The following is a 27,106-nucleotide window of genomic DNA, read 5'->3' on the forward strand; positions in this document are numbered from 1 at the left end:
AAGCCCGAGCTCAGGAACCAGAAGTAACACAGCTGCAGCCGTGCAGCTGAAAGGAAGTAGCTAGGACCAGAAGGCAGAACAGAACTTGGGGTGGGCCAGCGCCGTGCGGGCGGCATCCAGATGCCGGTGGGTCTGTGTCTTTAGTGAGACAGTTCAGGGTGCTGGAAAGCCTGGAGCCTTGATTCGCTTGTTCAGCAAGTATCCATCCAGCACCTTCTCTGTGGTGACCATGCGTTAGAGACCAGAAGTACAGCAGGGGGCAGACCTGCAAAGCTGCTCCTCTTGTGGGTTTCCATTCCAGGGAGGGGGACAGAAATAAATCTGTAATGTGATGTCAGTCGCAGTCATCGCTAAGAAGGAAAGAGAGGCAGAGACGGGGACCGAGTGAGCGGAGCCTGCTGCACTAGATGGGGAGGTTAGGGAAGGCTGCCCGGAGGACACCTGCGAGCAAGGGCTGGAGTGAGGTGAAGGACGGACAGCACAGTGGCCGTCCCAGCCAAGGGGACTGTTGCTGCGAAGGCCGTGAGTGGACGTGACGAGGCCAGTGTGGCTGAAGCAGAGTGAATGGCCAGGCGGTGGGAAGTGAGGCCTAGGCTGGGAGGCCTGTGGTTCTGGATGGGGGTGGTGGGGAGGGCACTGCAAGGCCTTACTAGGGGAACGTCCAGTGACCAATTCTGAAGGAGTCCTGTGACCGTGGGGTAGGAGCAGCAGGGCTGGTGCTAGCCGTGGGTGGAGCCGGGCTGTGTCGGGGAGGGCAGAGCCGGTTCGGTGTGATGCAGTGGGCGAGGTAGAGTTTAGGGGGACAGGTCGGAGCCCCAGTTGGCTCCCTGAGTGCCCTCGCAGCGGTACCTTTCCGTTTTGGGGCCCAGCCCCCAGCCTGCATCTGCCTGGTTGTGGAGGTGCAATGAAGCCGGCTGCCTCAGAGTGGGTGTTCAGTACTGGTGACCCCATTCCATCGTCCCGATGGCTCACAGTTGGATCTTGGAAAAGTGAGGGAGACAGTGGTGGTGGTGACATGAGTTCAGCCACAGAGTCACCGGATCCCCTAGTCCACTCCTCCCCCAAACCAGTGAGATGCACAGGCCTAACCGCGCTGTCCGGGGTGCTCGGGGCACCGTGCTTCTTGAAATGTGGTCAGCTGTTCAGAGGCTGGGTATCAGAGTCACTCTCCACGCCTAGGGAAGACAGGGAGGAGTAATTTAGCAGCTGCTGGGGTGGTGAGGACAGGGCTGGTGCACGTACCGTGTTTACAGCTGCACGTACTCCGAGCCGTGGGGAGGTGGTGATGGAGTACAGGAGGCTTCTGACTGGTGTGCATGGCGTGTTTTACGCTGTTTCTTGGGTGTGTAGGGCAGAGGTTCTCAGCGTGGGGTGACGTCCCCCGGGGGGTTCAGCAGGCTCTCTGCTGTGAGGAGAGCCGCTGACTTCCGTGGGTGAGGTCCTGGACGTGCAGCACCCTGCAGTGCGCAGAGTCCCCAGCGCGAAGTGGCCCAGATGTCGGTAGTGCCGGGACTGAGACCCTGCTGTGGGCTGCGGAGTGTGCCGAGCGCTTTGTGTTGATTGAATCCTCACAAACGCTGTCTTAGATAGGTACGAATCTATTTCCATCAACATTTTTTTAGAAGATGTGTTTGTTTGAAAGGCAGAGTTACAGAGAGGAAAGAGGTGTTCTGGCTGCTGGTTCACCTCCCAAATGACTGCAGTGGCCAGGGCTGGGCCAAGCTGAAGCCAGGAGCCCAGCACCCCATTGGGCCTCTGCATGGGGGGCAGGGACTAAGCCCTTGGGCCGTCTTGCACTGCTTTCCCAGTGCATCAGCGGGGAGCTGCAGCTGGGAGGGAACTGGTGCTTGCAGGCGGTGGCCAACTCTAAGGATACTGGCCCCATTACCATTTCTACTTGTCAGATTTCAGACAAAAGTAGAGAAAATAGTGTCCAACACCCAGACTTAGCAATTTTTTCAAGATTTTGCCACAGTTGTTCCTCCCCCCACCACTTCTTTTTTGCTGAGGTATTTTTAAGATCAGTCCATATCAGACTGTTTCTCCTGCATTATTCAGTCCCCACTTCCAAAACCACAGACATTTTTATCTGTGCAGCCATTTTCCCAGCTAACAGGGTAACAGCAGCTCCTCGGCGTTGTCCAGGACTCACTTTCCCTGACTGTCTCAATCTGACTTGGTTTCAGTCTTCAGTCTGGAATCCCTGCTGTCACACAGCCTAGTAAGTGACAAAGCGAAGTTTAAGCAGGGGTGTGGGCTTCAGGGCACAGCCTCCGAGGAGACAGAGGTCTGGAGGTGATGAGAAGAGGCAGGGCCTTAGGTGGAGGCCGCCAGGGTTTGAATCCTGGTCTGGCCACTTTACAAGTGACTCACGCTTCTGGGCCTTGGTTTTCTTATTCAACGAAGAAAGGGTGGAAAGCACCCATCAGGCTTTAAGAATTAGACAAGGTAAACTAGGTAATGACAAGCCACTTCTTTTTTGTTGTTGTTGTTGACAGGTAGAGTTAGACAGAGAGACAGAGAGAAAGGTCTTCCCTCCGTTGGGTCACCCTCCAAATGGCTTCCACGGCCAGCGCACTGCGCCAATCTGAAGCCAGGTGCCTCCTCCTGGTCTCCCATGCAGGTGCAGGGCCCAAGCACCTGGGCCATCCTCCACTGCCTTCCCGGGCCACAGCAGAGAGCTGGACTGGAAGAGGAGCAACCGGGACTAGAACCGGGGGTGCCAGCGCCGCAGGCAGAGGATTAGCCTAGTGAGCCGTGGCGTTGGCGTCAAGCCATTTCTAACAGCGATGGGGAGCATGTTCGCAAAATCATCTGGTCAGACTCTGCAAAGAAACTGCAGGCAGAACTTGAAATTCAATAATTACAGCAGGCTGATTTTTAGGTTGAGAATTTTGTGTGGCCCATGGCCCTTGGCAGGAGAAAGGTTGCCCATGCCTGGTCTCAGACATTGCAGCGTGCCCCTGTCTGCGTCCTAGAGCGTGGACATACAGGTGTTTTCTGAGAGCTTGCAGACAAGGAGGGGCAGAGGACAGTGGTGAGGGACGCAGGGTCACGTCTACACTCTGCCACACGTGCACTGATGACCTGTGTTCCTCCCTCTCTGCCTTAGTTTCCTCGCTGGCAAAACGAATACAAAGTGCTGTCTGCCCCTTAGGTTTACTGGGAGAGAGAAGCTGTGTGAGGTGCCTGAACACAGTGAACACTCCGAGCAGTACTTGGGCTTTAAGACCTTCTAAAATTATCTGTATATCTCTGTGTGTGTTTTTATTTATTTATTTTTTGATGAGAATTAGATTCTTGTTTAGGAGTAGTTGGTAACGGTCCTATTCCTCCCTCCTGGAGACAAGTTGCCTTGGAGGAGTGGGGACAGACACCTTGATCAATAAGTACGATGCCGGGGAAGCTGTGAGGGCTGCTGCTTGGTTTCCCAGGGGGTGGGGAAATTACTTGGGCTTTTCCTGTTTCAGTTCACGTTCCTTCTGGTTAAGAAATGCACGAGAACTGATAACGACTGACACTGGAGCGCTTGCTGTGGCCAGCGGTGCCTGCGTTCCTGGATCGATCAGCCCAGCAATCCTGAAGCAGGCCTTTGCAGTTCCCGTTTCACAGTGGGGAAGCGGAAGCTGAGATGCCCAGGGCTTGTCTGGGGACTCTAGCTGTTACCTGGGAAGGCAGGTTATGTGCTCATCCATTATTCTTAAAGAACAAGGGCTTCAGAAATAGAGCCCGCGACGGCCACACTGGCGTCCAGCCTTGGTGAATTCTGTCAGGTGGGTGCTGGCTTTCCCACGCAGTGCACCTACATCCAGATTCGTCTCATTAGCAATGTGGTCTTTTTTTTTTTTTTTTTATCTTTTATTTAATGAATATAAATTTCCAAAGTACGACTCATGGGTTACAATGGCTTCCCCCCCACCCATACCGTCCCTCCCACCCACAACCCTCCCCGTTCCCACTCCCTCTCCCCTTCCGTTCAGCAATGTGGTCTTTGAAGGCGTGAGGATGGAAGCATGGGCTGGAGGACTTCGTAGGGTGGAGAGACGCCGTCCTCACTGAATGGAGAGGGTGTCGTCAAGCACGCGTTATACCCCGGCCACTTCAGCTGCAGGTCATGTGCAACAGTGCGTTATACCCTCCCCCCCACTTCAGCTGCAGGTCATGCAACAGTAACAGTTGGGAGTGTATTCCTCCAGATACTTTTTTTCTCTGACGTCTGTAAAAACCCCAAGCACCATGCATTTATTGGGTACTTGCTCTGTGCCAGGCACTGTCCTGTGTTCTTGGGACGAAGCCCTGGTGACGTGCGTACTCCAGCAGAGAGGGAGAAGCAGTAAGCGAAAATGATGCGTGTCAGCCAGTGATGGAGTCGGGTGCACACGGTGATGGTGGAGCAGACCTGAGGAGGCCCTGAGAAGGGCCACCTGGGGAGGAGGCAGCAGGGTGAGGAAACAGCAGGGACAAAGACCTGGGCTCTGTTTTTGGCAGCTGTCAAGGAAACCACTGTGACAGGCACCCAAGGAGCAAGGGGTGGTGAGAACAGATCCGTCCCCAGGGGCCAGATCATGTCGGGCCTTGGAGGCCAGAGTGAGGCCTTTGGCTCTTATTCTGCCTGGAAGGAGGACGTGCTGTGTGTGTGGTCGTACAGACCGTGTTCCCGCCAGAGAAGGCTCTCTGGATCGAGTGGGAGGGGCCTCACGAGCAGAGGGGGTTTCTGCAGGTTCATTGTGTCCGTCAGCAGGCTGTATGCACAGGGCTCCTGGAGACTCTGGCAAGCCCAGTTCAGGGTGGGAGACCGTATGGGTGAGCTGTTGCAAGTGCTTGGTGGGGGCCCATTTGGGGGACAGTGAAGGTCACTTAACTAATGCTACTAACACTGATTGTATCAGGAATGTTCCAGAGAACCCCAGGAGTCTAAGCAAGTAAAGGTTCCCGCTGCCCCTTTTCCTTACAAGTTCAGCAGCTCAAGGATATCCCAGAACTGTATCAGAGCACGCCACTCTGTTGACGGCCACAGCCTCTGCTGTCCTTGTAAGCAGGGCCAGCCTAGGACTCAGCTTGTTCTTGCCCTTGTCCGTTTTATCTAGGAGGAAAATCTTTCCTGGAAGCTGCTCAGGTGTCTCTGTCCAGAACCAGGTCAGCTGAGTGAGTGGGGATTAAGTTTGGTTGTAAACGATAGGAAAACTCTAAATAACAGGGCTTAAATAGCTTGACGTTTATTTCTGACCAATGACCAAAGGGTCTGATGGCTGCCCGAGCTGCTCAGGCACTCCAGGGGGTGGGGCACCAGGCCCTCACCCTTGTTTTCTGCTTGCATGTCCTCCACTCTCCCCTCTTCGTCCCAGGTCACGTGTAACATTTCCATTTGGATTTTACTGGTCAGAGGTTCCTCTCCTAGTCACATCCAGATGCAGAGGTGATTTGGGAATGTCTTCTGGGGGCCATGGACACAACTGAAAACACCAGGTTGTGAGCAGCAGGATGGCGCAGTGCAGGGGCTCTTAACCTGGGCTCCGCTCTGATTCCTGGGCAGCTGCAGGCATTTACATGGGAAAAGCAGCATCTTTCATTTACACCAGGGTTTAGCTTCTTTCTGTTGTGGATTGGTGTCACAGCAACAGATTACAAACAGTGTCACCAGTGGAAGTCACGGCTGTGTTCATAACTCTTCCAGCTGTTTTTCTTGTCTTCTGGTGTTGCTTATGCTGAGATCTGTTTCCAAATTGTGATCATTAGTAGTCCTGCTAAGAGGGCCCATGACAACTGACCACAAAAAGAAACAAAGCAAATACAAATCCATGGCATTGGCCAAGCTCTGGCTCAGCCACTTAGGTGCTTTTGCTTTGTGCCATGAGACAGGTGACCCTTCGCTTCCCTATCAGGGTCATGAGGATCAAACAAGAGAAAACATTGAAGCACCACTTGCAACAGGGTGTGGAGTGTAATGAGGGCTTTGGAAATTGTTGCTGCCATTATGACTGAGATAGGAGGGGGAAGACCCTTCTTGATAACCTGAACGAAAAGCCGGATGCCGACAGCAGGGTGAGGGTGCCACCGCCTCTGTTACCGTCTCTCCCTGGCACTGTACTCATGATACAGGGGTCGGACCCACCCTCGGTGAGCCCATTTCATAGATGAGAAGATGGAGACTCAGAAAGGTGCAAAGATTGTTCAGGATCCAACCACTACCATGTAAACAGCTTAGCTTTGAACTTGGGCCTTGTAGCTCCAAATTTCTCAGGCATCCTCAGTGCCATCTGCCTGAAGAAACAGTGACATTCTTTTTTTTTTTTTTTTTTTTTTTAAGATTTATTTATTTACTTGAGAGGCATAGTTAAAACAGAGAGAGGGAGAGACACAGAGAGTCTTTCATCCAGTGGTTCACTCCCCACATGGCTGCAGTGGCTAGAGTTGGGCCAGGCTGAAGTCAGGAACCAGAGTCTTCTTCCAGGTCTCCCACGTGGGTGCAGGGGCCCAAGCACGTGGGCCATCTTCTACTGCCTTCCCAGGTACATTAACAGGGAGCTGGATCAGAAGTACAGCAGCCAGGACTAGAACCGGCACCATATGGGATGCCATATCCGCTGCAGGCGGCAGCTTAACCTACTAAACCACAGCGCTGGCCCCAGTGACATTCTTATTGAAACCCAAACTAGAATCTCCAAGGGCAACAGTGAAGGAGTGGGCTGGTTCTCTTGGACACTGTTCCTGAGTGACAATATGATGTTGAAATTGAGTCAGACTGCCTGGTGTTGGCTGTGGCTCCATTGCTTTCCACCAAATGATGTCTTATGTGTATTAACATCCACACCTGTGACATGGGGACTCCAGTCACAGTACCTTGGAGTATGGTGCCAAGGGATTACCCATGGCCAGTGCATGGTAAACACTCAATAAATGTTCAGTTGTTGCTGGCATAGTGATTATGGTTGTGATTGTGGCTGTTTGCTGTCACCATCTCTAGCGTGGCTCTGGCTCGTGTGTGCTCTTGCCCGTGGCCCAGCTGAGAGAGCACAGAGATCCAGCTTGGAGAAATCAAAGAGGAAAGAAAGCGGCCAGCTAGGTCAGCCTGCTGTGCAGTACTTGATTGTGAAAACTTCCAGAGAACATTGGAAGACTAGTTGAGGGTCAGCCAGATGCAGCCAGCTGGCGGGCCATGTTCACTGCCTGCCTGCTTTTGCCAGTGAAGTTTTGTTGGAATAGAGCCAAGCCCGTTGATTTACTTAGTCTCCTGTGGCTGCCTTTGTGCTGTGAGGGCTGTTAAGTAGCTGGGACAGCGGCCATGTGGTCTGCAGAGCTGAAAAGATTGCCCAGCTGTTTGTAGAGCCAGCTCTCCTGCCCTCGGGGCTGGTGTGGGGAGCACCCAGGTACTCGCCACCAGACCCACCACGTGGCAGGGTGGTGTAGTTTTTTAATCTCCCAGTGGATCCAGCTTTGTGTTTTATTTTTGGTTCAAAGTAAGCTTACATCTTGAGGTTCTCTTACTCCCAGAGATGAGCGTGAGCTTGAGGAGTCAGGAAGCCCAGTGAAGCTGTGTGAAAGTTGTGCTGTGCATGTTTCTGAGGTGAGACCACCACGGTATTCCATCAGATTCCCACCGTCGGCTGTGTCAGAGAACACGGCTCGCTCAGGACTCAGTCATCTCCCAGTTGGGTGGGGTCCAGGAAAAGAACAGGCCAAGGGCACCTGCTCATCGTGTCACCCCAGGAAGAGGATTCCCCTGTGTCACCAACAGTCACTTGCTCCTCAGCGAGACTGCTCCCCCTCTCACACACGTGATCTCCTCACATCCCTCTACAGCCCTGGGAGCTGGGCGGCGGAGGTGCCGCCACTGGGAGCGTCTCAGGGTCAGCTCTGCAGTCAGAGCAGGGGTGGACCTCCAGCTGTGACCATGCTCCCTTCAGGGGCTGTCTTTATGTCTCTGAGCCTCAGTCTCCACTACTATCTGTGCTTTCCTCCCCAGGGTGGAGAGGCTCACTGAGGTCCTAACACGTAAATGCTTAATTCTGTAGGGCCGCCACAAACAGCACAGGCCCGTTGGCTTGAAGCAGCAGAAATGTGTTGTCTCTCCGTTCTGGAGGACAGAGTCGGAGATCCAGGTGTGTGCAGGGCTGGTTCCTCTGGGGGTCCTGGGGGAGATCCTAACAGAGTCGGAGATCCTGTGCAGGGCTGGTTCCTTTGGGGGTTCTGGGGGAGATCTTTTGGGTACTCCCTAACTTCTGGTGGCTCCGAGGGAGATCCTCTCCGTGCCGGCAGTTTGAGGTTCATCACCCTGATCTCTCGTGCCATCTTCACGTGGTCTTCCTGTCTGTGTGTCTCTGTCTTGAGGGACTCTGTTGGATCAGGGGCCAGCACTCAGGTCGGGGTGATCTCAGGTGAATGCACTGGGGTTAGGACTGGGGCATGCCTTTCGGGGCCACCAGTGAACCCACTGTGCTGGGGGCCGTCCTGTTTCAGAGTGAGGTTGTCATAACAGTGTTTGCTCTTTCATCATTAGTGTGAGCTGACAGCCCTGGGTATACATCCTTGATTCTTGCCGTCTTGGCTCTGTGACCCTGAGCAGGACCTTTGCTCCCTGGTCCTGCGTGCATCTGTGTGAAGTAGGACTTGGAGTGAGTCTGGCCTCTTGGGGGACTTGTGAGCACTAAATGAGCTTCTGGAGGTGAGCGCTTAGGCTGGCGCCTGGCGCGGAGGAAGCGTGCGTAGCTGTGGCTGTTGCTGTGCTGTTCAAGTGTGGTGTCGGGTTCGAGACGGTGCAGCGTGCAGAGAAGGGCTTAAAGCAGAGGGAGGAGAGGGAGGTTGGGGGAAGCAGGCTGGAATCTGACACAGAGCGGTGTTGGGAAATGCGACTGATTAGGCGCCAGCTCTGTAAGACACAAAGGACACTTTCGCTTTTGTTACTCCTGCCTCTTTGGTGGTCATTGTTAAATGATTTCATTCTGGAGCAGAGTCACTTGGTAGGTGTTTTCAAGTTACTGTTAAGCGTCTTTATACATGCTTAGCAAGGCTTTGAGGGGAACTGGATCTACGGCTGTGGGAACTCCCTTGAATCTGGGATTGCTAACATCTTCCCCCCTTTCTTGTTCTCTTAGCTTCGCCTCAACAGCATCAAGAAACTGTCCACCATCGCGTTGGCCCTCGGGGTTGAAAGGACCCGAAGTGAGCTCCTGCCCTTCCTTACAGGTAATAAAATGTGGACTCCCAGAGTGCACTGGAGTGAGGACTGCTGGAGAGTGGTTCCTGCTAGACAGGAGAGGGGCCTGGCTGTGGATTCAACAGATCTGCCCAGTGTCTGACACTGTGGGATGGGGGCAGGGATTCAGAGGACAAGTGCAGTCCTGCTCGGAGAGAATGATCTGGAATCATCGAGGCAGGCATGGGTAAAGGGGTCTGAAGGCAGAGCCAGGTTAGAGTTGCAGTTCCAGCAGTTGGCAGCTAGGGATTTCAGGTGAGTTACTCCACTGTTCCTAGATTTTCCGCCAGAAAAACAGGGTAGTGACCCGTGCTCTGTTGTGTTAGTTTTAAGTGTTGGTAGTAATTGCTGCACTTACTATGCTGCCTACCATGTGCCAGGCAGTGTTGTAAACTTTCTCTGTGATGATTGAGTTTACTTGCATAGTGCTGAGACTGCCAGTTAATGTCACAGCAGTGCCTTAAGGCAGGTAATCTGTCCCCATTTGTAGACGAGGGAAGCAGGAGTGGAGAGGTAAAGTGAAATAATTTGCCTGAGGTCACTGTAGGGATATTTATCTAGTCAGACATTATGGCTGTAAGTTGAGTTTGGTTGGTTAAGGACGAGTAGCACAGACTACTTGATTTCAAATCCAATCTCTATGACTTTATAGGTATGTGACCTTGGACAAGGTATTTCACGTGTACCTGCCACAGATTCTTGGTGGTTAGCAGTGGGTGTGATGGTATAACTTAATGTGAGGATTTAGTAAGAATCCTATGAAGTGCTTCTGGTACCCAGTGTGTGGTCAGTGTGGTTTGTTAGCTACTGGGCTGTCACTGAGCACTCTTAAGGTGTATGTAACACACCTAGTATGTCTGAGTGGACCACCATTGACTGCAAGTCCTCTGTTACCACTTTTCTCATCACTACTTCCCAATTACAATCACAGCTGAAGGTTTACTGTGTGTTGCCCTGACAGACCTCTTCTGTATCTAATCATCTTACTGGATCCAGTGATGATCCCGTGGGATAGAGAGGCCAGGATCGTGGCCCCTCCCCTTGTTTGCCATGTGGGGAAATTGAGGCCTAGGGAGCTGCGTCGACTTTGCCACAGTGGGGCAGCTGGTGGCTGAGGGCCATAGGAGTAGGTGTCTGCACACGTGACCCTGAACAGGTTGCCCCAAACCAAATGGCTTCCACTGATGAACTGCTGGAAAGCCAGAAAGCCTTAGCGTGCTGAGACGGGGCATCTTCTGGACGAGAAGGGGTGGTCTGGCAGGATCATAAAGTGGCCAAAGGTTGTAGAGAAGACAGATTGGAGAAACGTGGGTTTGAAACAAGCCATGGGTGTGATAGCAGCCTGCTGGGAAACCTCTGGTAGGCCACTTCACCTGTTCGCCTTGTTCCCTTATCGGCAAAGTGTACCAGAGAACCTGACTCACAGCTTGGCAGGAAGGTGAAGTGCACCACACGCAGTCTGGTCCATAAAAGTGCTCAGTGTTTGCTGCTGGTGGGGAAGGCAGCCCCGTGCGGGAGATTGGCCTGGGTTCATAGCAAGTGCGGTGATTGTCTATGTTGAGGAATGTATAAAGAGCTGTCGGCGAGGTGGGCAATGGTGGGTTGGGTCTTGCTGGCCTGGAGCACCAAGTGGAGCAGTTAGATGAACCCCCGCTGTGCGGCAGGGCAGCCATCGTAAATAGCAGCTAGAGGGCAGGGTGCATGCGATACAGAAAGTAAACCTGGTGCTTGCAGAATTTGTGGGGAGGGGGTAGGATGGACTAGAAAAGGGCAGAGGCAGGAAGCCTGCTCGGCGAGGAGTGGAGACCCCGGGGTCGAGGTGCCAGGGGTCAACCCAGCCTTGGTGTGCTTTGTTGAAGTGGGACTAACCATACAGGGTGTGTTAGGAGCATTGTGAAGGGTCAGTGAGCAAGTGTTACCTTTACTGTCCTGCAGAACCACTTACTGTGTTACAGTAGTCCAGCTGGGAGGAACTGGTTTGGGGGTAGTGGGGGCAGAGTCGTGTGGGAGCCGTAAGATTGAAGAGGAGCCAGTGATTCAGAGATTGCTTTGAGCTTTTGGAGTCCCAGGTAAAGTCTGTTTTCTCTGCTTTGGGCATCAGGCTAATGGCAAGTATTCAAAATAGCAAGTGCAGGATACAGTGTCTTTCCAAAAAGATAATACTGTTTCAGACAGAAAAGACTGAAACCCCTACTGAGCTCACACCTGCAAAACATTCAGAATCAATTTTATGAGGGGGAAATTACTGTGTTGTATTGGTTTGCTAGGGATAAAATACTACAGACTGAGTGACTAAAACGATAGAAATTGATTGTATTTTCTCACACTTCAGAGGAGGCTGGAATTCCGAGACCGTGTGGGCAGGTTTACTCTCTCGATCAAGGTGCTGGCAGGGTCAGTTTCCCCTGTGTGTCCCGTGGCCTGTGGATGGCGCTTTCTTCTCACATGATGATGTCTCTCTGTGTTCACACCTACTGTCTCTCTGCCTGTGCCAGTCTCCTAGTCTTATGAGGACACTAGGCAGACATTAAAGGTCTCATCTCCAGCTACAGCCACACTCTAAATTACCAGGATGTTTGAATATGGGGCAGGAGTCACAATTCAGCCTGTAACAAATGTACCGTCCCAACAGTGTTAGTAATTCTGATAATCTGTGGGCAGATTCCATAGCAGATTAAGTCACTTATGTGTCTACATTAAGATTATAGATACAGGGTCGGTGCCATGGCGCAGTAGGTTAATCCTCCGCCTGCAGTGCCAGCATCCCATATGGGCGCCAGTTCTAGTCCCGGCTGTTCCTCTTCCAGTCCAGTTTTCTGCTGGCCTGAGAAAACAGTAGAAGATGGCCCAAGTCCTTGGGCCCCTGCATCCATGTGGGAGACCCAGAAGAAGCTAAGCTCTGGCTCCTGGCTTCAGATTGGCGCAGCTCCAGCCATTGTGGCCATTTGGGGAGTGAACCAGTGGATGGAAGACCTTTGTCTCTGCCTCTCCCTCTCACTGTCTGTAACTCTACCTCTCAAATATATAAATAAAATCCTTAAAAAAAAAAAAAAAAGATTGTAGAAGAGTCTGTCATTTAAAGACTCTGGTAAATTCTGATGAACAGTGCCTCCGAATTCCCAGATTTGCCCTTGTGGTTTGTTCCAAAGGCCTCCAAGTGCAAGTGTCCTGAGTCTGAGGATGGTGGTTCGAGAGCTGCCCTTAACTTTGCCATGACATTTCCACGATCAGAAAGGAAGAGTGTTTCCTGTTTGAAAGTCTGGGTTCATTAGGCTGATTCACAGTACAATTAATTCACTCTTTATAGTAGGCTATAAAGTTATTTATTTGTTTTGAGAGCAAGAGAAAGCAAGCAGCAGCTCCTATCCGTTTGCTCACTCCCAAAATGCCTGCAGAGGTCCCAGGCTGGGGGCCAGGAACTCCGTCTCGGTCTCCCACGTGGGTGGCCAGGAGCCCAGTTCCTTGAAGCCTCACTGCTGACTCCCACCGTCTGCACTGACGGGAAGCTGGAGTGGAGCATGGAGCCAGGCAGGTAACACAGGCACTCTGCAGAGGATGCTGTCCTCCCAGCGGGCAGCATGAGACCCCAGCACGCAGTTGAAGTGTGTTTATTCTGTAGTATATGATGCCTGTCCACTATTCGCTGTATGCTGGCCTGCAGACAGAACAAACCAAAGTGTCTGTTCTCAGAGCTTCCACTCCAGCTTAGAGACCGGCACTGTAATAGGTAGTGGGTGATAAGGCCTGAGAGAAGTGAAGTGCGAGTGATCATCAGCAGTGTTAAACTGTGCAGGGCTTGACTTCATGGGGGGATGACCGTGACAGGGACCCCCGCTGCACGGGATCCTGGGGGGAGGTGGGTGTATATTCAGCATGTTGGGAGAACAGCGGTCAGGTGGCTGCAGGTTGTTAAACTGTGCAGGGCTTGACTTCATAGGGGGATGACCATGACAGGGACCCCCGCTGCACGGGATCCTTGGGGGAGGTGGGTGTGTATTCAGCATGTTGGGAGAACAGCGGTCAGGTGGCTGCAGGTTGAACCCAGCTGTTGAGGGAGAGTGAAGAAGGTAACACGTGAGTTGAAGAGGCCGTGGTGACTACAGCCTGAGACACAGAGTCCTGACAGGTGAAATCTGAATTTTGGTCCATCAGGAAGATAGAGATGAAGGAGTGCCATGATTTGTTTAGTGCCTGAAGAGTGACTGGGTCCCGGAGGAGAGCGGATGGATTGAGGGCAGGAGTGGCAGCAGGAAACCCAGTTAGGAAGCTGTCGCCTTCCACGGCTGGGACATGGTGATGATGAGGGCAGTGGAAGGGTTGGCAGGCCTGGCTCGGGAGGGAGGGGTGTGCAGAGCTTGGGGGCAGAGGCGTGGGCCAGTGTAAACAGGAGGGGTAGCAGGAGGAAGCCCTGCCGGTTCCCTCCCACAGGTCTGATTCCGGAACTTAGCTTGCTCACCTGGTCTGAACTAGAGGAGGCGGAGTTGGAAGAGCTGAGCCCATGAGTATTCACGAGCTCTCCAGGAGCCAGACAGAAAGCAAGGAGGGTGATCCTGACTGAGAGCCAGGGCCTCTGAGGCTGGGGAGGAGCCACACTGCCGCAAGGTCAAGGTCGCGTGCTGAGCTCTCCCCAGAAGCACCCGCTGCCCTATGTCCTGTGAAGTGAGGAAAGCCCTGCTGTGATTTGGGCGGTGAGGAAACAGGCCCATGGGAGTGAGGGGCTGCTTCACGAGTGTGCAGCAGAGCAAGTGTGTTTTTTTCTTCTTACAATTTATTTTATTTTATTTGAAACGCAGAGTCACAGAGAGAGAGGGCAATACAGAAAGAGAGAGAGAGAGAGACCTTCCACCCACTCGTTTACTCCCCAAATGGATGCAGTGGCCCAGGCTGGACCAGGCCAAAGCCAGGAGCCAGGAGCTGCATCCAGGTCTCCTACATGGGTGCAGGGGCCCAGGCACTTGGGCCATCCTCCGCTGCTTTCCTAGACATATTAGCAGGGAACTGGATCAGAAGTGGAGCAGCCAGGACTCCAACTGGCACCCATATGGGATGTCAGCATTGTAGGCAGCAGTTTAATGTGCTACAGCACAACGCAGGCCGCTAGAACAAGATTTGAACCGAACTCAAGTTGCGAACCTACCTCACAACTGAGAAGGTTATGATAAGGAAGTGACCCAGGAATTGATGACACAAACACACCTGCCCTACCCCCATACACCCTTTTAGCCAGAGCATGGTGACATGGCCATGCTAGTTGCAGTGGGAAATGTAGCTCACAGATGCTAGGGATGTTGGCCACAAAGGTCAGGCAGTCTCCCCCACTCGGGAAGGATAGGCCAGGGCTTGAGGAGAGAGGCCTTCAGGCTCAGGCATTAGGACAAAGCAGCTTTGCCTTCACGTGATCAATCATTGTTTGGGAAAATGTGAACAGAGCTCTGACTACAGCTCGGGCAGAGAGAGGAGCCAGGTCTGGCGGGTGATCGTCCCCTGTGATAAGAGCTCTGGTCGGGGTGGCCGAGCGGGAGGGGAGAAGAGCTGACTTGGTCTGCAGAGCGTCCTGGACAGCTTCCGAGAACCGCTAGTTACCCAGGTCTGGGAAGACGCTGAAGAGTGTCTTGGGCAGAAGAGAAAGATGTTCCCGACTGAGGGAACGGCGCTGAGGGTGAAGGCTAGACCAGAACAGCTCCTCCTCCATGCTCCGCGCTTTGTGCACGCCGTCTCATTTGCTGCCTACTGGGACACGTCACCAGTGTCAGGGACAGAAGCTGGGCGTGGAGTGGTGGTGTCACTTGCCCAGTGCCCACACCTGGCGAGGGGCAGAGGTGGGACTTGGGGCTCAGTCATCTGACCGAGCACGTGCGTTGGTCTCTGTGCTGCCCAGGTGGAAGGTGGGGAGGTCGCGGGAGCTGGCAGTGTGAGGAAGCTGAGTGGAGGGCACCTCTCTGAGCTGGGTTGCTGGGGGGTTGGGGTCAGCATGGCGTGGCGCGGCGCTGTAACCGAGTCTCTTTGTCCCACAGACACCATCTACGATGAGGATGAGGTCCTCTTGGCTCTGGCAGAACAGCTGGGAACCTTCACCACGCTGGTGGGAGGCCCAGAGTATGTGCACTGCCTCCTGGTGAGTCTTGAATGCAGAGAACGCCTCTCGTGTTCCCTCTCGTTGAGGTCAAACCTGTAGTCCTGCAGTCCAGGGCAGGGGCGGGAGGGTGTAGAAGAGGCTGAGGGTTCCCCTCATCACTTTAATCCAGCAGGCCGTTAGTGACACTTGATGCCCTGGTGCTAGAACACCACGTGTAGGGCTTTGGGTTCACGGGTAGGCTGGGTTCTGCCAGTTATTTGCTGTGCACTGTCCTCTTCCAAAGTGCTGTCCCTCCCATGTGTGGTTGGGTTACAGAGCCGTAGCCCAGTGCTGGACACACTGTGTACTGACAGACATTATGTGATGTCACGTCCGCCCTGTGGGCTGGGGCGTGCCCTCGTTAATGAGCCACCTGGAGGGTGCGAGGGCGTGCATCTCATCGAGGTTACATCACTAGTGAGTGGCAGAGCAGGGACTTCAGGTCTGTCCCTTTGCCTTCCCCCGAGTCCCCACCCCACTGCCTGCCTCGTGTCCCTGTGCTGGGTGACGACTGGGGACACACAGGTGGGTCAGATAGCAGTAACTGCTGCTGGGGAGATGAGGGAGAACACCCGTGTCCAGCAGGGAAATACTCTGGTTTTCAGTGGTGCTCAGAGCCGAGGCCACGGTGGCAGCCTGTGTCCCCAGGAGGTCTGTTCTTGTCTGCCACGTTTTCGTACTTGGGCATCTGCACTGCTGTCGCATCAGCAGCCTTTCCTCCTTTGGGTGTATAAAATAGCAGCGCTGTTTATAGTTGTTGCAGTGTTAGTTCAAGGCAGTATTAGGTTGAGCAGCATTAAGTGTGAAGAAGCTTGGTAATGACCATTAAATTCTGGTATTCTGTGCATGTGTGTATAATCTCTGTACATACAAAATTCCTGTAAATAAGATCGTTTCATTCATTGTCCAGAGCAGGGGCGTGAGGTCCACGGGTCAGCAGGAGTGGGGCCCTTTAGCTCCATGCACTGTGCAGCCCCGGGCCCTGTCAGCGTGTCTGAGGAGAGAACACGTTGCTTTCAGCAGCTGCTCAGACGACTCAGGGGCGGCTCGGTTTAGCACCCTAGGGCTCCCACGAGGAGCTCGGACCTGCAGACAGTAGGAGCTCAGGCTTGCTGTGGAGCTTGGGGCTGGAGCCCGGGGATCCCTCTCCTACCTGTCAGTGTCGCCCCAGACGTTCTCAGTGGGGAAAACCCCAATTGACCCACTCTTCCTTTCGGGAAGCAGTCTCCTGTGACCTGTGGGACTGATACCCGTGACATTCGCTTCAGCCAGCAGACCGCGTCGAGGCCCTTTGTGAGCTGGGCAGTGTGGGAACCCAGAGGCAAGTCAGACCAGAATAACGGCCCCCTTCCAAGTGCCTCGTGCACGGTGTGTGCTGGTCTTAGCCCCATTCCTTGGCTGAGGACTCTGAGGCACAGGCTGACTTAAGTGGACTGTGCGAGCTGGGAGGAGCTGAGTCCAGATCCGCCCGTGATTCATAACTACTCCACCTGCCCTCGAAGAGTTCTCGGTTGCTCCACAGGCTGATGAGAGCTGTAAGGGAAGAGAACCCTTAGGACCAGAGGCCCAGGCTGGTCTAGATGGGAGCGGAAGTTCTCAAGGGCGCTTCCTGGAGGAGGTGGCAGTTAACCTGGATTTTGACAGGTTATGAGCAGTGGAAAATGGCTGTGGTGCAGTTTGTTCATTCTACAGACATGAAGCAAAGGCTGCAGGCTGGAGGAGCCCAGAGGTGTCAGACCTGCTCCTGGCCTTCATTCTCTGCAGTAAGAAATGAAGTCAGTTGTACAGGAACCTTGTAGCTCAAGGATTGCTCCTGGTCAGAGGCTGCCCTGAGTAGTGAACACTCTTGACTCCCCTCTCAAGGTTTCCAGAGAGTCCCACCTTGCCCGCTACCTTGTGTGGTCTCCAGGTTGAAAACACCTGCTGTCCCGACTTCACAGAGAGGCCTCACGGTCCTGGGCCCTGCCCTCGGAGAGTCCATCCTAGGCTGGGTGTCCTGGTGACCCTGCTGTGGGTGGTCCAGGGACTGCACTTTGAGGACCACTCCCTGCCTTCTGTGTGCGTGCCCGGGTGGCAGAGAAGCAGAGGCGAAATCCCTGCGGCAGCCCTGGGACACCACACCCACTCTCCCCTGAGCCCCTCCTGCACTTGAAGCCCTTGGTAGTGAGGTCCTCTGGCAGAGACCACGTATTGTGGCCCACTGCTCACAGTTTTTCTCTTGGATAATTTTTTTTTAGAGATGTATGTATTTACTTGAAGGGCGGAGTTACACAGAGGCAGAGACAGAGAGAGAGGGGTCTTCCATCTGCTGGTTCACTCCCCAGATGGCCACACTGGCTGGAGCTGTGCTGATCCGAAGCCAGGAGCCAGGAACTTCTTCTGGGTCTTTCACGCTGGTGCAGGGGCCCAAGGACTCCTGCTCGGGCCATCTTCTGCTTTCCCAGGCCATAGCAGAGAGCTGGATCAGAAGTAGAGCAGCTGGGACTTGAACTGGCGCCCATATGGGACACCAGCACTGCAGGCAGCAACTTTACCTGCTATTCCACAGTGCTGGCCCCCTCTTGGATAATTTATTTCCACCCTTTAAAAACTGGGTTTTGGGGCCGGTGCTGTGGTGCAGCGGGTTAAAGCCCTGGCCTGCAGCGCTTGCATTCCATTTGGGCACCGGTTCGAGTGCCGGCTGGTCGTCCTCTTCCAACGCAGCTCTCTGCTATGGCCTAGGAAGATGGCCCAAGTCCTTGGACCCCTGCATCCGTGTGGGAGACTCGGAAGAAGCTCCTGGCTTCTGGCTTCGGATCAGCTCAGCTCCTGCCATTGCAGTCATTTGGGGAATGAACCAGCAGAATGGAAGACCTCTCTCTGTAACTCTGTCTTTCAAATAAATATAATTTTTTAAAAAATGGGTTTTAAAAAAATTCTTTAAATTTTTTTATCATGTCAAAATTTAGCTAAAATCTATCATTTGAACTGGTTTTAAGTGTATAATTCTGCGGTGTTAAATACATTCACATTGTTGTGTGCTATCACCACCATGCATCTCCAGAACTCTTCTCTGTGTTCCAGCTGAAACTGCACACCCATTAAACACCGACTCCCCTTCTCCTCCCCCTCTCCCTAGGCCCTGCTCACCTCCATTGCACTGTCTGTCTCTGTCGGTTTGAATACTAGGTACCTCCTATAAGTAGAGTCATAGAATAATTGTTCTTTGTGGCTACTTTTTTGGTAAGATTTATTTGAAAGAGAGATCTTCTATCTACTGATTTACTCTCCAGATGACTGCATCAGCTGGAGCTGGGCCAGGCTGAAGCCAGGAGGCTGGAACTCCAGCTGGGTCTCTAATGTGGGTGCAGGGACCCAAGTTCTCGGGCCGTCCTCCTCTGCCGTCCCAGATGCGTTAGCAGGGAGCTGGATTGGAAGCGGGGCAGCCAAGACTCTGACATGGGATGCTGGTGGCAGCTTAGCTGCTAGGCCACAGTGCCAGCTCCCTGCTTTATTTACCGTAGCATCTTTAGTCTCCACCCATGCTGTTGCATGTGTTAAAGGAAGCTTTTCGCATATGGCACTGGGCTTATTTTGCTACTTCTGGAAAACGAGATTTGCTTTTTAAAGCGGCTCCACCGTGATAACTGTTGATGGAACTGGGAAGCAGCTGTCCTCCCTGGACCAAATGTCCTGCTGTGCGCCACTAGCCCTGCTTCTCTCTGTTGTCACCACCCTGTCACCTTTGCTCATTGCTTTACTGTTACCTGGCTAGGCACTGGAGGCATTCCCATTGTACCTTCTTTCTGCCTTAAATACCTCCCCAGCCAAGCTGGATTTCAGACCAGAGCCCTGCACAACTTTAGTTGAACATTGTAGCATAAACTGAGTCTCCATTAGGTCAGGAATTGCTGCATTCCTGCCCTATGCTAGGAGCCCTGCTGGGCTTTGGGGCAAAGTGGGCAGCCAGTCAGATGCTCCCCGCCCCCCAGAATCTCCGGTAACACACCAGTAAGCAGTTACCCAGGGCCCCAGAGTCACGTGAGATCTTGTTACAGTCGGCAAAACTGTGTTAGAGGCCAGACTGCAGAGCCTCTGAGCCAAGTGAGTGGGTTTAGGTCCTGGCTTGAAGTTGTTCCTGGCTTGGGCAAAGTGCTCAGCTTGTCTTTGCCTCACTGTCCTCCTCTTTGAAGTGAGGACGCTAAAGGGACCTGCTTCCTGAGATCCTGTGAGCTGAACCAGCCCTGGGGGCTGTGACATGGTGGCCCTGCTTTGAGCGCGGGGTAGAGGTGCCCGTCAGCATCAGTGATGAGTCGTGCACTTAGAGAAGCCAAGGGTAGAAAGGCCTCTCCTCAGGAAGTGGCACACATACAAAGGTTTATGAGGAGCTGAGAGCTTTCACGGAAGGCTGGGTGAAGGCTGGCACAGAGTGATTGGGGATCTGCAGGGAGATGCACCAGGAGGGAGCACGGGCTGGGTGGGAGTCAGGGACCACGTGTGGTGGGGAGCGAGTGTGTGATGGTCTCCTTCTCCTCACAGCCACCCCTGGAGTCGCTGGCCACGGTGGAGGAGACGGTGGTGCGGGACAAGGCGGTGGAGTCCCTGCGGGCCATCTCACATGAGCACTCGCCCTCCGACCTGGAGGCCCACTTCGTGCCACTGGTGAAGAGGCTGGCGGGCGGCGACTGGTTCACCTCCCGCACCTCCGCCTGTGGCCTCTTCTCTGTCTGCTACCCCCGCGTGTCCAGTGCCGTCAAGGCAGAACTTCGACAGTAAGTCCTGCTCTCGCCCCATGGCAGCCCTGGCCCTCCCACCACTGAGCTTGGCTCCCTTCCCTAAAGCCTCAGCCCCTTTAGGTCCGCCCTGGCTCACTTGCCCGGAGTGCTCCCAGCTCCCACTCCACCTCACCGGTCCCCAGAGAGGCGTGTCCTTGGGGGTGTGACATCAGCCCTGGCTCTGTCTCAGTGGGAGTGCCTTCTTCCCATTTTAATAAAATGAGCACATGAAGTGCTTTGGATGGAATCTGGCACACAAAACGCTCAACCATTCAACCAGTGATGTCTGGTGTTACCTTGGGCCAACCCTAGGTCACAGCCCTCCGCACATGTGCCATCTCCATGTCAGGCCTACCCAGGTCTCTCCCAGGATCTTGAACCTCAGGCCCAGGCCCTGAACTGTCACTCACTCCAGAGTTTTGGTTTCCAGTGGGACCTGTGTGCTGAGTTACCTTCCTTAACCCATGCGTGTCCAGCAGCTATGTGTAAGGATAGCCTCTCGGTTTGACTTAGGCCAGCACTTCCGGTTTGGCAGTTTTCTGATTGTTACCTGGTAGCATTATTATGTGCTGGAAGGCTGCTGAGTGTCTCACACATGCTACCTGATTTAACCTGACGGCTCAGTGGGGTAGGTGCTGCTGCTCTCAGCTCCACCCAGCAAAGCCAGGACCCAAGAAGCACCTTGCCGCTCTGCTGCCTGCTGCCTTGGAATTCCCAGGGATTCCCCCTCCTGAGTTCTGCCTGCAATCCCAGGTATTTCCGGAACCTGTGCTCAGACGACACCCCCATGGTGCGGCGGGCCGCAGCCTCCAAGCTGGGGGAGTTCGCCAAGGTGCTGGAGCTGGACAATGTCAAGAGTGAGATCATCCCCATGTTCTCCAACCTGGCCTCTGACGAGCAGGTGAGCTCTGCTCCCTGGCCCTCCCCTCTGGCCAACCGTGCACTCAGAGGGACTCCCAGGGCTCAGCAGGGCCTCTGCTGCCCTCCCTGTGCCCTGATCTCCTCCCCAGGACTCGGTGCGGCTGTTGGCAGTGGAGGCGTGCGTGAACATCGCTCAGCTCCTGCCCCAGGAGGACCTGGAGGCCTTGGTGATGCCCACCCTGCGCCAGGCTGCTGAGGACAAGTCCTGGCGTGTCCGCTACATGGTGGCAGACAAGTTCACAGAGGTAAGTGAGGGGCCATGGACATTGTCCCACAGGTGGGGACCCTGAGGCCCTCAGAGGGCCAGGGGCAGGGCTGGGTAAAGGAGCTGAGCCAGTGGAATCATCAAGTGTTTAAGCAGTGACATCTCTGTGATCATCCAGTTGGATCTCATTGCATTTGCCAGCCCTGGTTAATTTATGTGACAGCTTAAATTCCTGCTGAAAATTCTGGAGCTATGTTCAGACCCAGGGAAGAGCCACCAGAGCAGAGAAGGGAACGGGTAGCCTGTGGAGAGCGTTCCTGCCCTAGTAGAGCTTTTTCCTTCTCTCTCTTTTTTTTTCTTTTTACAGTTTTATTTATTTATTTGAGTGTTAGAGTTACAGAGAGAGAGGGGGAGACAGAGAGGAGAGAGATCTTCATCTGCTAGTTCACTCCGCAAATGGCCTCAGTGACCAGGGCTGGGCCAGGCTGAAGCCAGGAGCTTCATCTGGGTCTCCTACTTGGATGCAGGGGCCCAAACACTAGGGCTGTCTTCCGCTGCTTTTGCAGACACACTAGGAGGGAGCTGGATCAGAAGTAGAACAGCCAGGACTCTAGCCAGCACCTATATGGGATACCAGCACTGCAGATGGTGGCTTAACCTGCTACACCACAACACCGACCTCACTTTTCCTCCTCTTACAAAAGAGAGTCTCTGACTCTCCCAGGGCGGTGCTCAAACATGTTTGGGGAGCAGCAGGTCTTCTTTGAGCTCTGAGGGGTGCAGTGAATTCACCACATTCCTGGCCTTCAGGGGCAGGTGTTATACAGGGGAAGGTCAACTCAGAGGGAACTTTATTAGTAAAGTGGGGGCCAGTTCTGTGGTGCAGCTGGTAAAGCTGCCACCTGCAGTGCCGGCATCCCACATGGGCGCTGGTTCGAGTCCTGGCTGCTCCACTTCTGATCCAGCTTCCGCTATGGCCTGGGAAAGCAGTAGAAGATGGCCCAAGTGCTTGGGCCCCTGCACCCTCATATGGAATTTTCCACTTATATCACATTGTGCTCAAAAAGCTTTGAATTTTGGAACATTCTGGATTTTGGGATTAGAGTTATTCAACTTAACTTGTGCTTCTGTTAACTGATCTTAAAAAAAATAGAAACAAATATAAATCAAAAAGTAAGGGAGTAGGAATTGTGGCTCAGCAGGTTAAGCCACTGCTTGGGATGCCTGCTTCCATAACAGAGGACCTAGTTCAACTCCTGGCAACTCTGTGCTTCTGATCTAGCTTCCTGCTACCTGGCAGGTAGCAGATGATAGCCCAAGGACTTGGGTCCCTGCCACCCATGTGGAGACTTGGATGGAGTTCCTGGCTTTGTCCTGTCCAAACCCCAGCTCTTGGGGACATCTGGATGAGCCAACAGATGAAAGATCTCTTTCTCCCTCTCTGTGTGTGTCTGTTACTCTTCTTCTCAAATAAGTCTTTAAAAAAAAAAAAATCCACAGTATCATTAGAACTTTTTTTTTTTTAATCCACTAACAGAAAACCCAGCCCACAATAGCTTGAACAATGAGATCTGTTGTTATTTGTAAGGAAAACTACCCTGAGGAAGGCGCAGCTCTCATTTTGCTTCCGAGGAAGCTGAGACGCAGACCGTTGCCTGAGGTCACACCACAGCACTGCGTTAGCTCCCAGGGGTGACCCCAGGGCCCCTCCCCTGCTCTCTGCTCCATCTGTCTACACTTCTCAGGGGTGACCCAGGGCCCCTCCCCTGCTCTCTGATCCACCTGTCTACACTTCTCAGGGGTGACCCAGGGCCCCTCCCCTGCTCTCTGATCCACCTGTCTACACTTCTCAGGGGTGACCCAGGGCCCCTCCCCTGCTCTCTGATCCACCTGTCCACACTTCTCAGGGGTGACCCAGGGCCCCTCCCCTGCTCTCTGATCCACCTGTCCACACTTCTCAGGGGTGACCCAGGGCCCCTCCCCTGCTCTCTGATCCACCTGTCTACACTTCTCAGGGGTGACCCAGGGCCCCTCCCCTGCTCTCTGCTCCACCTGTCCACACTTCTCAGGGGTGACCCAGGGCCCCTCCCCTGCTCTCTGCTCCACCTGTCCACACTTCTCAGGGGTGACCCCAGGGCCCCTCCCCTGCTCTCTGATCCACCTGTCTACACTTCTCAGGGTGACCCCAGGGCCCCTCCCCTGCTATCTGACCCCCATGCCTTTAACTGACTTGACCTCTCACACTCCCCATCTCCCTTCTCCTGTGCAGCTCCAAAAAGCAGTGGGGCCTGAGATCACCAAGACAGACCTGGTCCCTGCCTTCCAGAACTTGATGAAGGACTGTGAGGCCGAGGTGAGGGCCGCAGCCTCCCACAAGGTCAAAGGTTGGTGCTGGCGACCAGAACACAGCAAGTCGGTTGGGTATCTGAGGGACTGCACGTGGGACTAGGCCATTGGGTCTCATCCCACCCTCCCCCTTCCTTCTCCCCACCCAGAATTCTGTGAAAATCTCTCCACCGACTGTCGGGAGAATGTGATCATGACCCAGATTTTGCCCTGCATCAAGGTAACGGGGAGTTGGGGACGAATGGAGCAGGTCTGAGCCTACCAAGAAGAGGGGGTGGTGTCGGGAGGCTTGGGGACATCCAGAAGCAAACTGGGTTCCAGCCTTTGGGACCAGGCAGTCCTTGGTTTGAAGCCACTGAGGTCTTGATTGCAGGCAAAATCTGAGGCTTGGGGTTGACTTGGAGGTCTCGGAGTCCCCTTACCCATAGAACTGTCGGATTGGGGTGAGGGCTGCTAGCAGCAGGAACCATCGAACTCTGAGTCAGTGGGACATTTGAGGAACTGAATGCCCCCAGAGTCAGCTCACCCTGCTCTGAGTGACAGGGCAAGAGCAAGCTGTTGTCTGAGGCTTCCTACAAGTTGATGTGCGTTTGGCGTGTGGTGCTTCAGAGATCGCCCTGACCCCTTCTTCCTCGCAGGAGCTGGTGTCAGACGCCAACCAGCACGTCAAGTCAGCGCTGGCCTCGGTCATCATGGGCCTCTCGCCCATCCTGGGCAAGGACAACACCATCGAGCACCTCCTGCCCCTCTTCCTGGCCCAGCTGAAGGATGAGGTAAGGGTGCAGGCGGGACCTCGGCTCCGGGTTTGCAGAAGGGACGGGAGGGCCAGCTGCTTGCTCACATCAGCTGGGATTCTCCTAGAATCGCAACAGACCCCCAGAGCTTTGCTCAGCTGATGAGTGTACAACCGTGTACACAGAGGTCACTCACTTGTCAGCATTATTTTGTGTCCTCAGCTCTGTGCTGCTCCTTATCTTGGGCATTAGGAATATGAGAAAAAGAATGAAATATTCTTACTATGTATTTTTAAAAAAGAATAAAAATCTGAAGAAAAGAATCCTCAGAGACTAGCAGTGGAGCATGCCGATGGATGGTTGCAGGGTTCCATGAAGGTGCTGTGAGGACCACAGTGCCGTACTCGGGGTCTTGGGATTCAGTGTCCTAAATAAAACCGAAGATTGCTCTTCACAGCAGTCCAGGTGGCCCTACACTAGTGGATTAACCCTGGCAACCTCAACTCCCTGTGTCTGCGGTGACTGCCCTAGTGTTTCACTGTCCCCCAGGCCCCAGGAAAGGCAAAGGCAGCACACAGTGGCAGGCCACTCCTCTTGAGAACGAGGCCCATCACGGCAGCTTACACCCCACATATCCCATGGGCCAGAGTCGGTCGCATGACCACACCTAGCTGTTCAGTTGGCCTGGACTACAGAGCATGAGAGGGTGCTGGGTGGTGACTGGGGAGTTTGGGCTTGAATTTAGGCAAGAAGAGGGGCTAGAACGGATCAGTGTTAGAAAGGACCACTGAGACTAAGAAGAGGTTGAGGCCAGCGCCGCAGCTTACTGGGCTAATCCTCTGCCTTGTGGCGCCGGCACACCAGGTTCTAGTCCCGGTCGGGGCGCCGGATTCTGTCCCAGTTGCCCCTCTTCCAGGCCAGCTCTCTGCTGTGGCCCGGGAGTGCAGTGGAGGATGGCCCAAGTGCTTGGGCCCTGCACGCCATGGGAGACGAGGAGAAGCACCTGGCTCCTGCCATCGGATCAGCGTGGTGCGCCAGCAGCAGCGCACCGGCCGCGGCGGCCATTGGAGGGTGAACCAATGGCAAAGGAAGACGTTTCTCTCTGTCTCTCTCTCTCTGTCCACTCTGCCTGTCAAAAAATAAAAAAAAATAATAAGTAAATAAATAAAATGAAAAAATAAAATAAAAAAGAAGAGGTTGAAGTAAGGCTGCCGTAGCATTCTAGGTGGAGGAGGAAGGCTGCCGACTAGCTTATTTGACTTCCCTGTTTTTATTTTTTATTTGCGAGAGAGCTGTCATATCCACTGGCTCACTCCCCAGTGCTCGCAGTAGCCAGTATCAGGCCTGACCAGAGTCAGGAATTCAGTACAGATCTCCCAGATGGGTGGCAGGAACCCAGTTAGTTAAGCTATCACCCCAGCCTTGCGGGGTCCGCTTTAGCAGGAAGTTGGAATCAGGAGCCAAAGGTGAGCATCAGGCTCGGGCACTTTGATCCAGGATGTGGGGCTTTTAATCACCAGGTCACACGCCTGTCCCTACGGACCGTCTTCACCTCTGATGGAACACGTTGATGAGATTGTCCAGTTGTAGCCTTTGACACATACCCTGTGGCAGTCACTCACACAGAACCCTCCTGTCCTAGTGCCCTGAAGTGCGACTGAACATCATCTCCAACCTGGACTGCGTGAACGAGGTGATTGGCATCCGGCAGCTGTCCCAGTCCCTGCTCCCTGCCATCGTGGAGCTGGCTGAGGATGCCAAGTGGCGGGTGCGGCTGGCCATCATTGAGTACATGCCCCTGCTAGCTGGGCAGCTGGTGAGTACGCAGGCCTGGGCCCAGGTGGCGCTGCCCAGGGGAGGGCTCCGTGCTGTGTGTCCATACAGCCAGGGCAGTCCATGACAGCCGCCCCAGGAGTTGAAAGAAGAGATCCAGGATATAGGTTCTTAAAAGATGAGTAATAGGATTCAGTAAGAGACAGAAAGGGACGCCTCAGGTGGATTTGAGGGGCACTTGGTCTTTCTGAGGCAGGTATAGTTCGTTTGGAATATCGCTGGTAACTCTCCCTTGAGCCCTAACCTCCTGTTCTCCTGCAGGGAGTGGAGTTCTTTGATGAGAAACTCAACTCTCTGTGCATGGCCTGGCTCGTGGATCACGGTGAGTACCTCCTGGAAGACAGCAAAGTGGAGATAGGAGCTCCTAGAGGGTGGACCCCTTGGATGAGGTATTTGGGGCATCCGGAGTCCCTGCCCCATGCCACGGGGCGCTCCTGCAGCCCTGCTTTCTTGCTTACTAAAACAGTAGAGAAGTACAGAGTAGGGAGGGGATGTACTAGGTCACCTGGGGGGCTGCAGGTAGAGTGGCAAGCCACAGGGCCACCAGGCAGGCAGACTTGGTTGAGAAGCTCACCCTCCTCGCTGGCAAAGCTTAAGCAAGTCGCTCGCCACCTTCTAGCCCCATACTCATGCTGTGAAATGTGGGACTTCTTACCCCACCTTTTCAGACTGCTGTTCCTTGTGAGAATTGTTATTCAGAGTGATAGAAAGGTTCATGTTGATCTGTGTCAGACACTGAAGAACTGAATAGGTTGCTTGGGCAAATCATTTGTTGGAGCCTCAGTTTGCTCATCTGTAGAATGAGGCTGATGCTAGAACCTTCTTCGTGGAGTAGTTGAGAGACTGAAAAGAAGATACGTGTTAGATACAGCACATAGTGAGCCCCTCTTTTCTTTTTGGTTGAGTTTGTTGGCCCACTTACGCCCAGGCACCTGGGGACTGCCCAGTGAGAAGTATTGTGCCCGTTGCTTCCCGTCTGTGTCAGTCACTCACTCCAGACTCTGC

General features: G+C 53.8%; 1 protein-coding gene and 1 long non-coding RNA gene across 6 annotated transcripts in view; both read left to right on the plus strand.

Moving 5' to 3' along the window:
* LOC149120754 (uncharacterized) lies at window positions 1–3,705 on the plus strand. The gene is made up of 2 exons (XR_016225239.1): window positions 1–1,590; window positions 3,471–3,705. It is a non-coding gene; the product is annotated as an uncharacterized LOC149120754 (long non-coding RNA).
* Window positions 1–27,106, plus strand: part of PPP2R1A (protein phosphatase 2 scaffold subunit Aalpha) — a 35,127-nt gene that overhangs the window by 2,811 nt on the left and 5,210 nt on the right. For all 5 annotated transcript variants that reach the window (XM_051836604.3, XM_089320164.1, XM_070062935.2 and 2 more), the window contains 10 exons: window positions 9,093–9,183; window positions 15,208–15,308; window positions 19,827–20,059; window positions 20,816–20,963; window positions 21,073–21,228; window positions 23,458–23,572; window positions 23,684–23,754; window positions 24,173–24,307; window positions 25,911–26,084; window positions 26,363–26,423. In XM_051836604.3, coding sequence (XP_051692564.1) covers window positions 9,093–9,183; window positions 15,208–15,308; window positions 19,827–20,059; window positions 20,816–20,963; window positions 21,073–21,228; window positions 23,458–23,572; window positions 23,684–23,754; window positions 24,173–24,307; window positions 25,911–26,084; window positions 26,363–26,423 — 1,285 coding nt within the window. The remainder of the gene's footprint in view (window positions 1–9,092; window positions 9,184–15,207; window positions 15,309–19,826; window positions 20,060–20,815; window positions 20,964–21,072; window positions 21,229–23,457; window positions 23,573–23,683; window positions 23,755–24,172; window positions 24,308–25,910; window positions 26,085–26,362; window positions 26,424–27,106) is intronic.

Source organism: Oryctolagus cuniculus, chromosome 18 (genome assembly GCF_051225735.1).
Source record: "Oryctolagus cuniculus isolate XC-2025 breed Fujian yellow rabbit chromosome 18, ASM5122573v1, whole genome shotgun sequence".
In the NCBI taxonomy this organism is placed as follows: Eukaryota; Metazoa; Chordata; class Mammalia; order Lagomorpha; family Leporidae; genus Oryctolagus; species Oryctolagus cuniculus.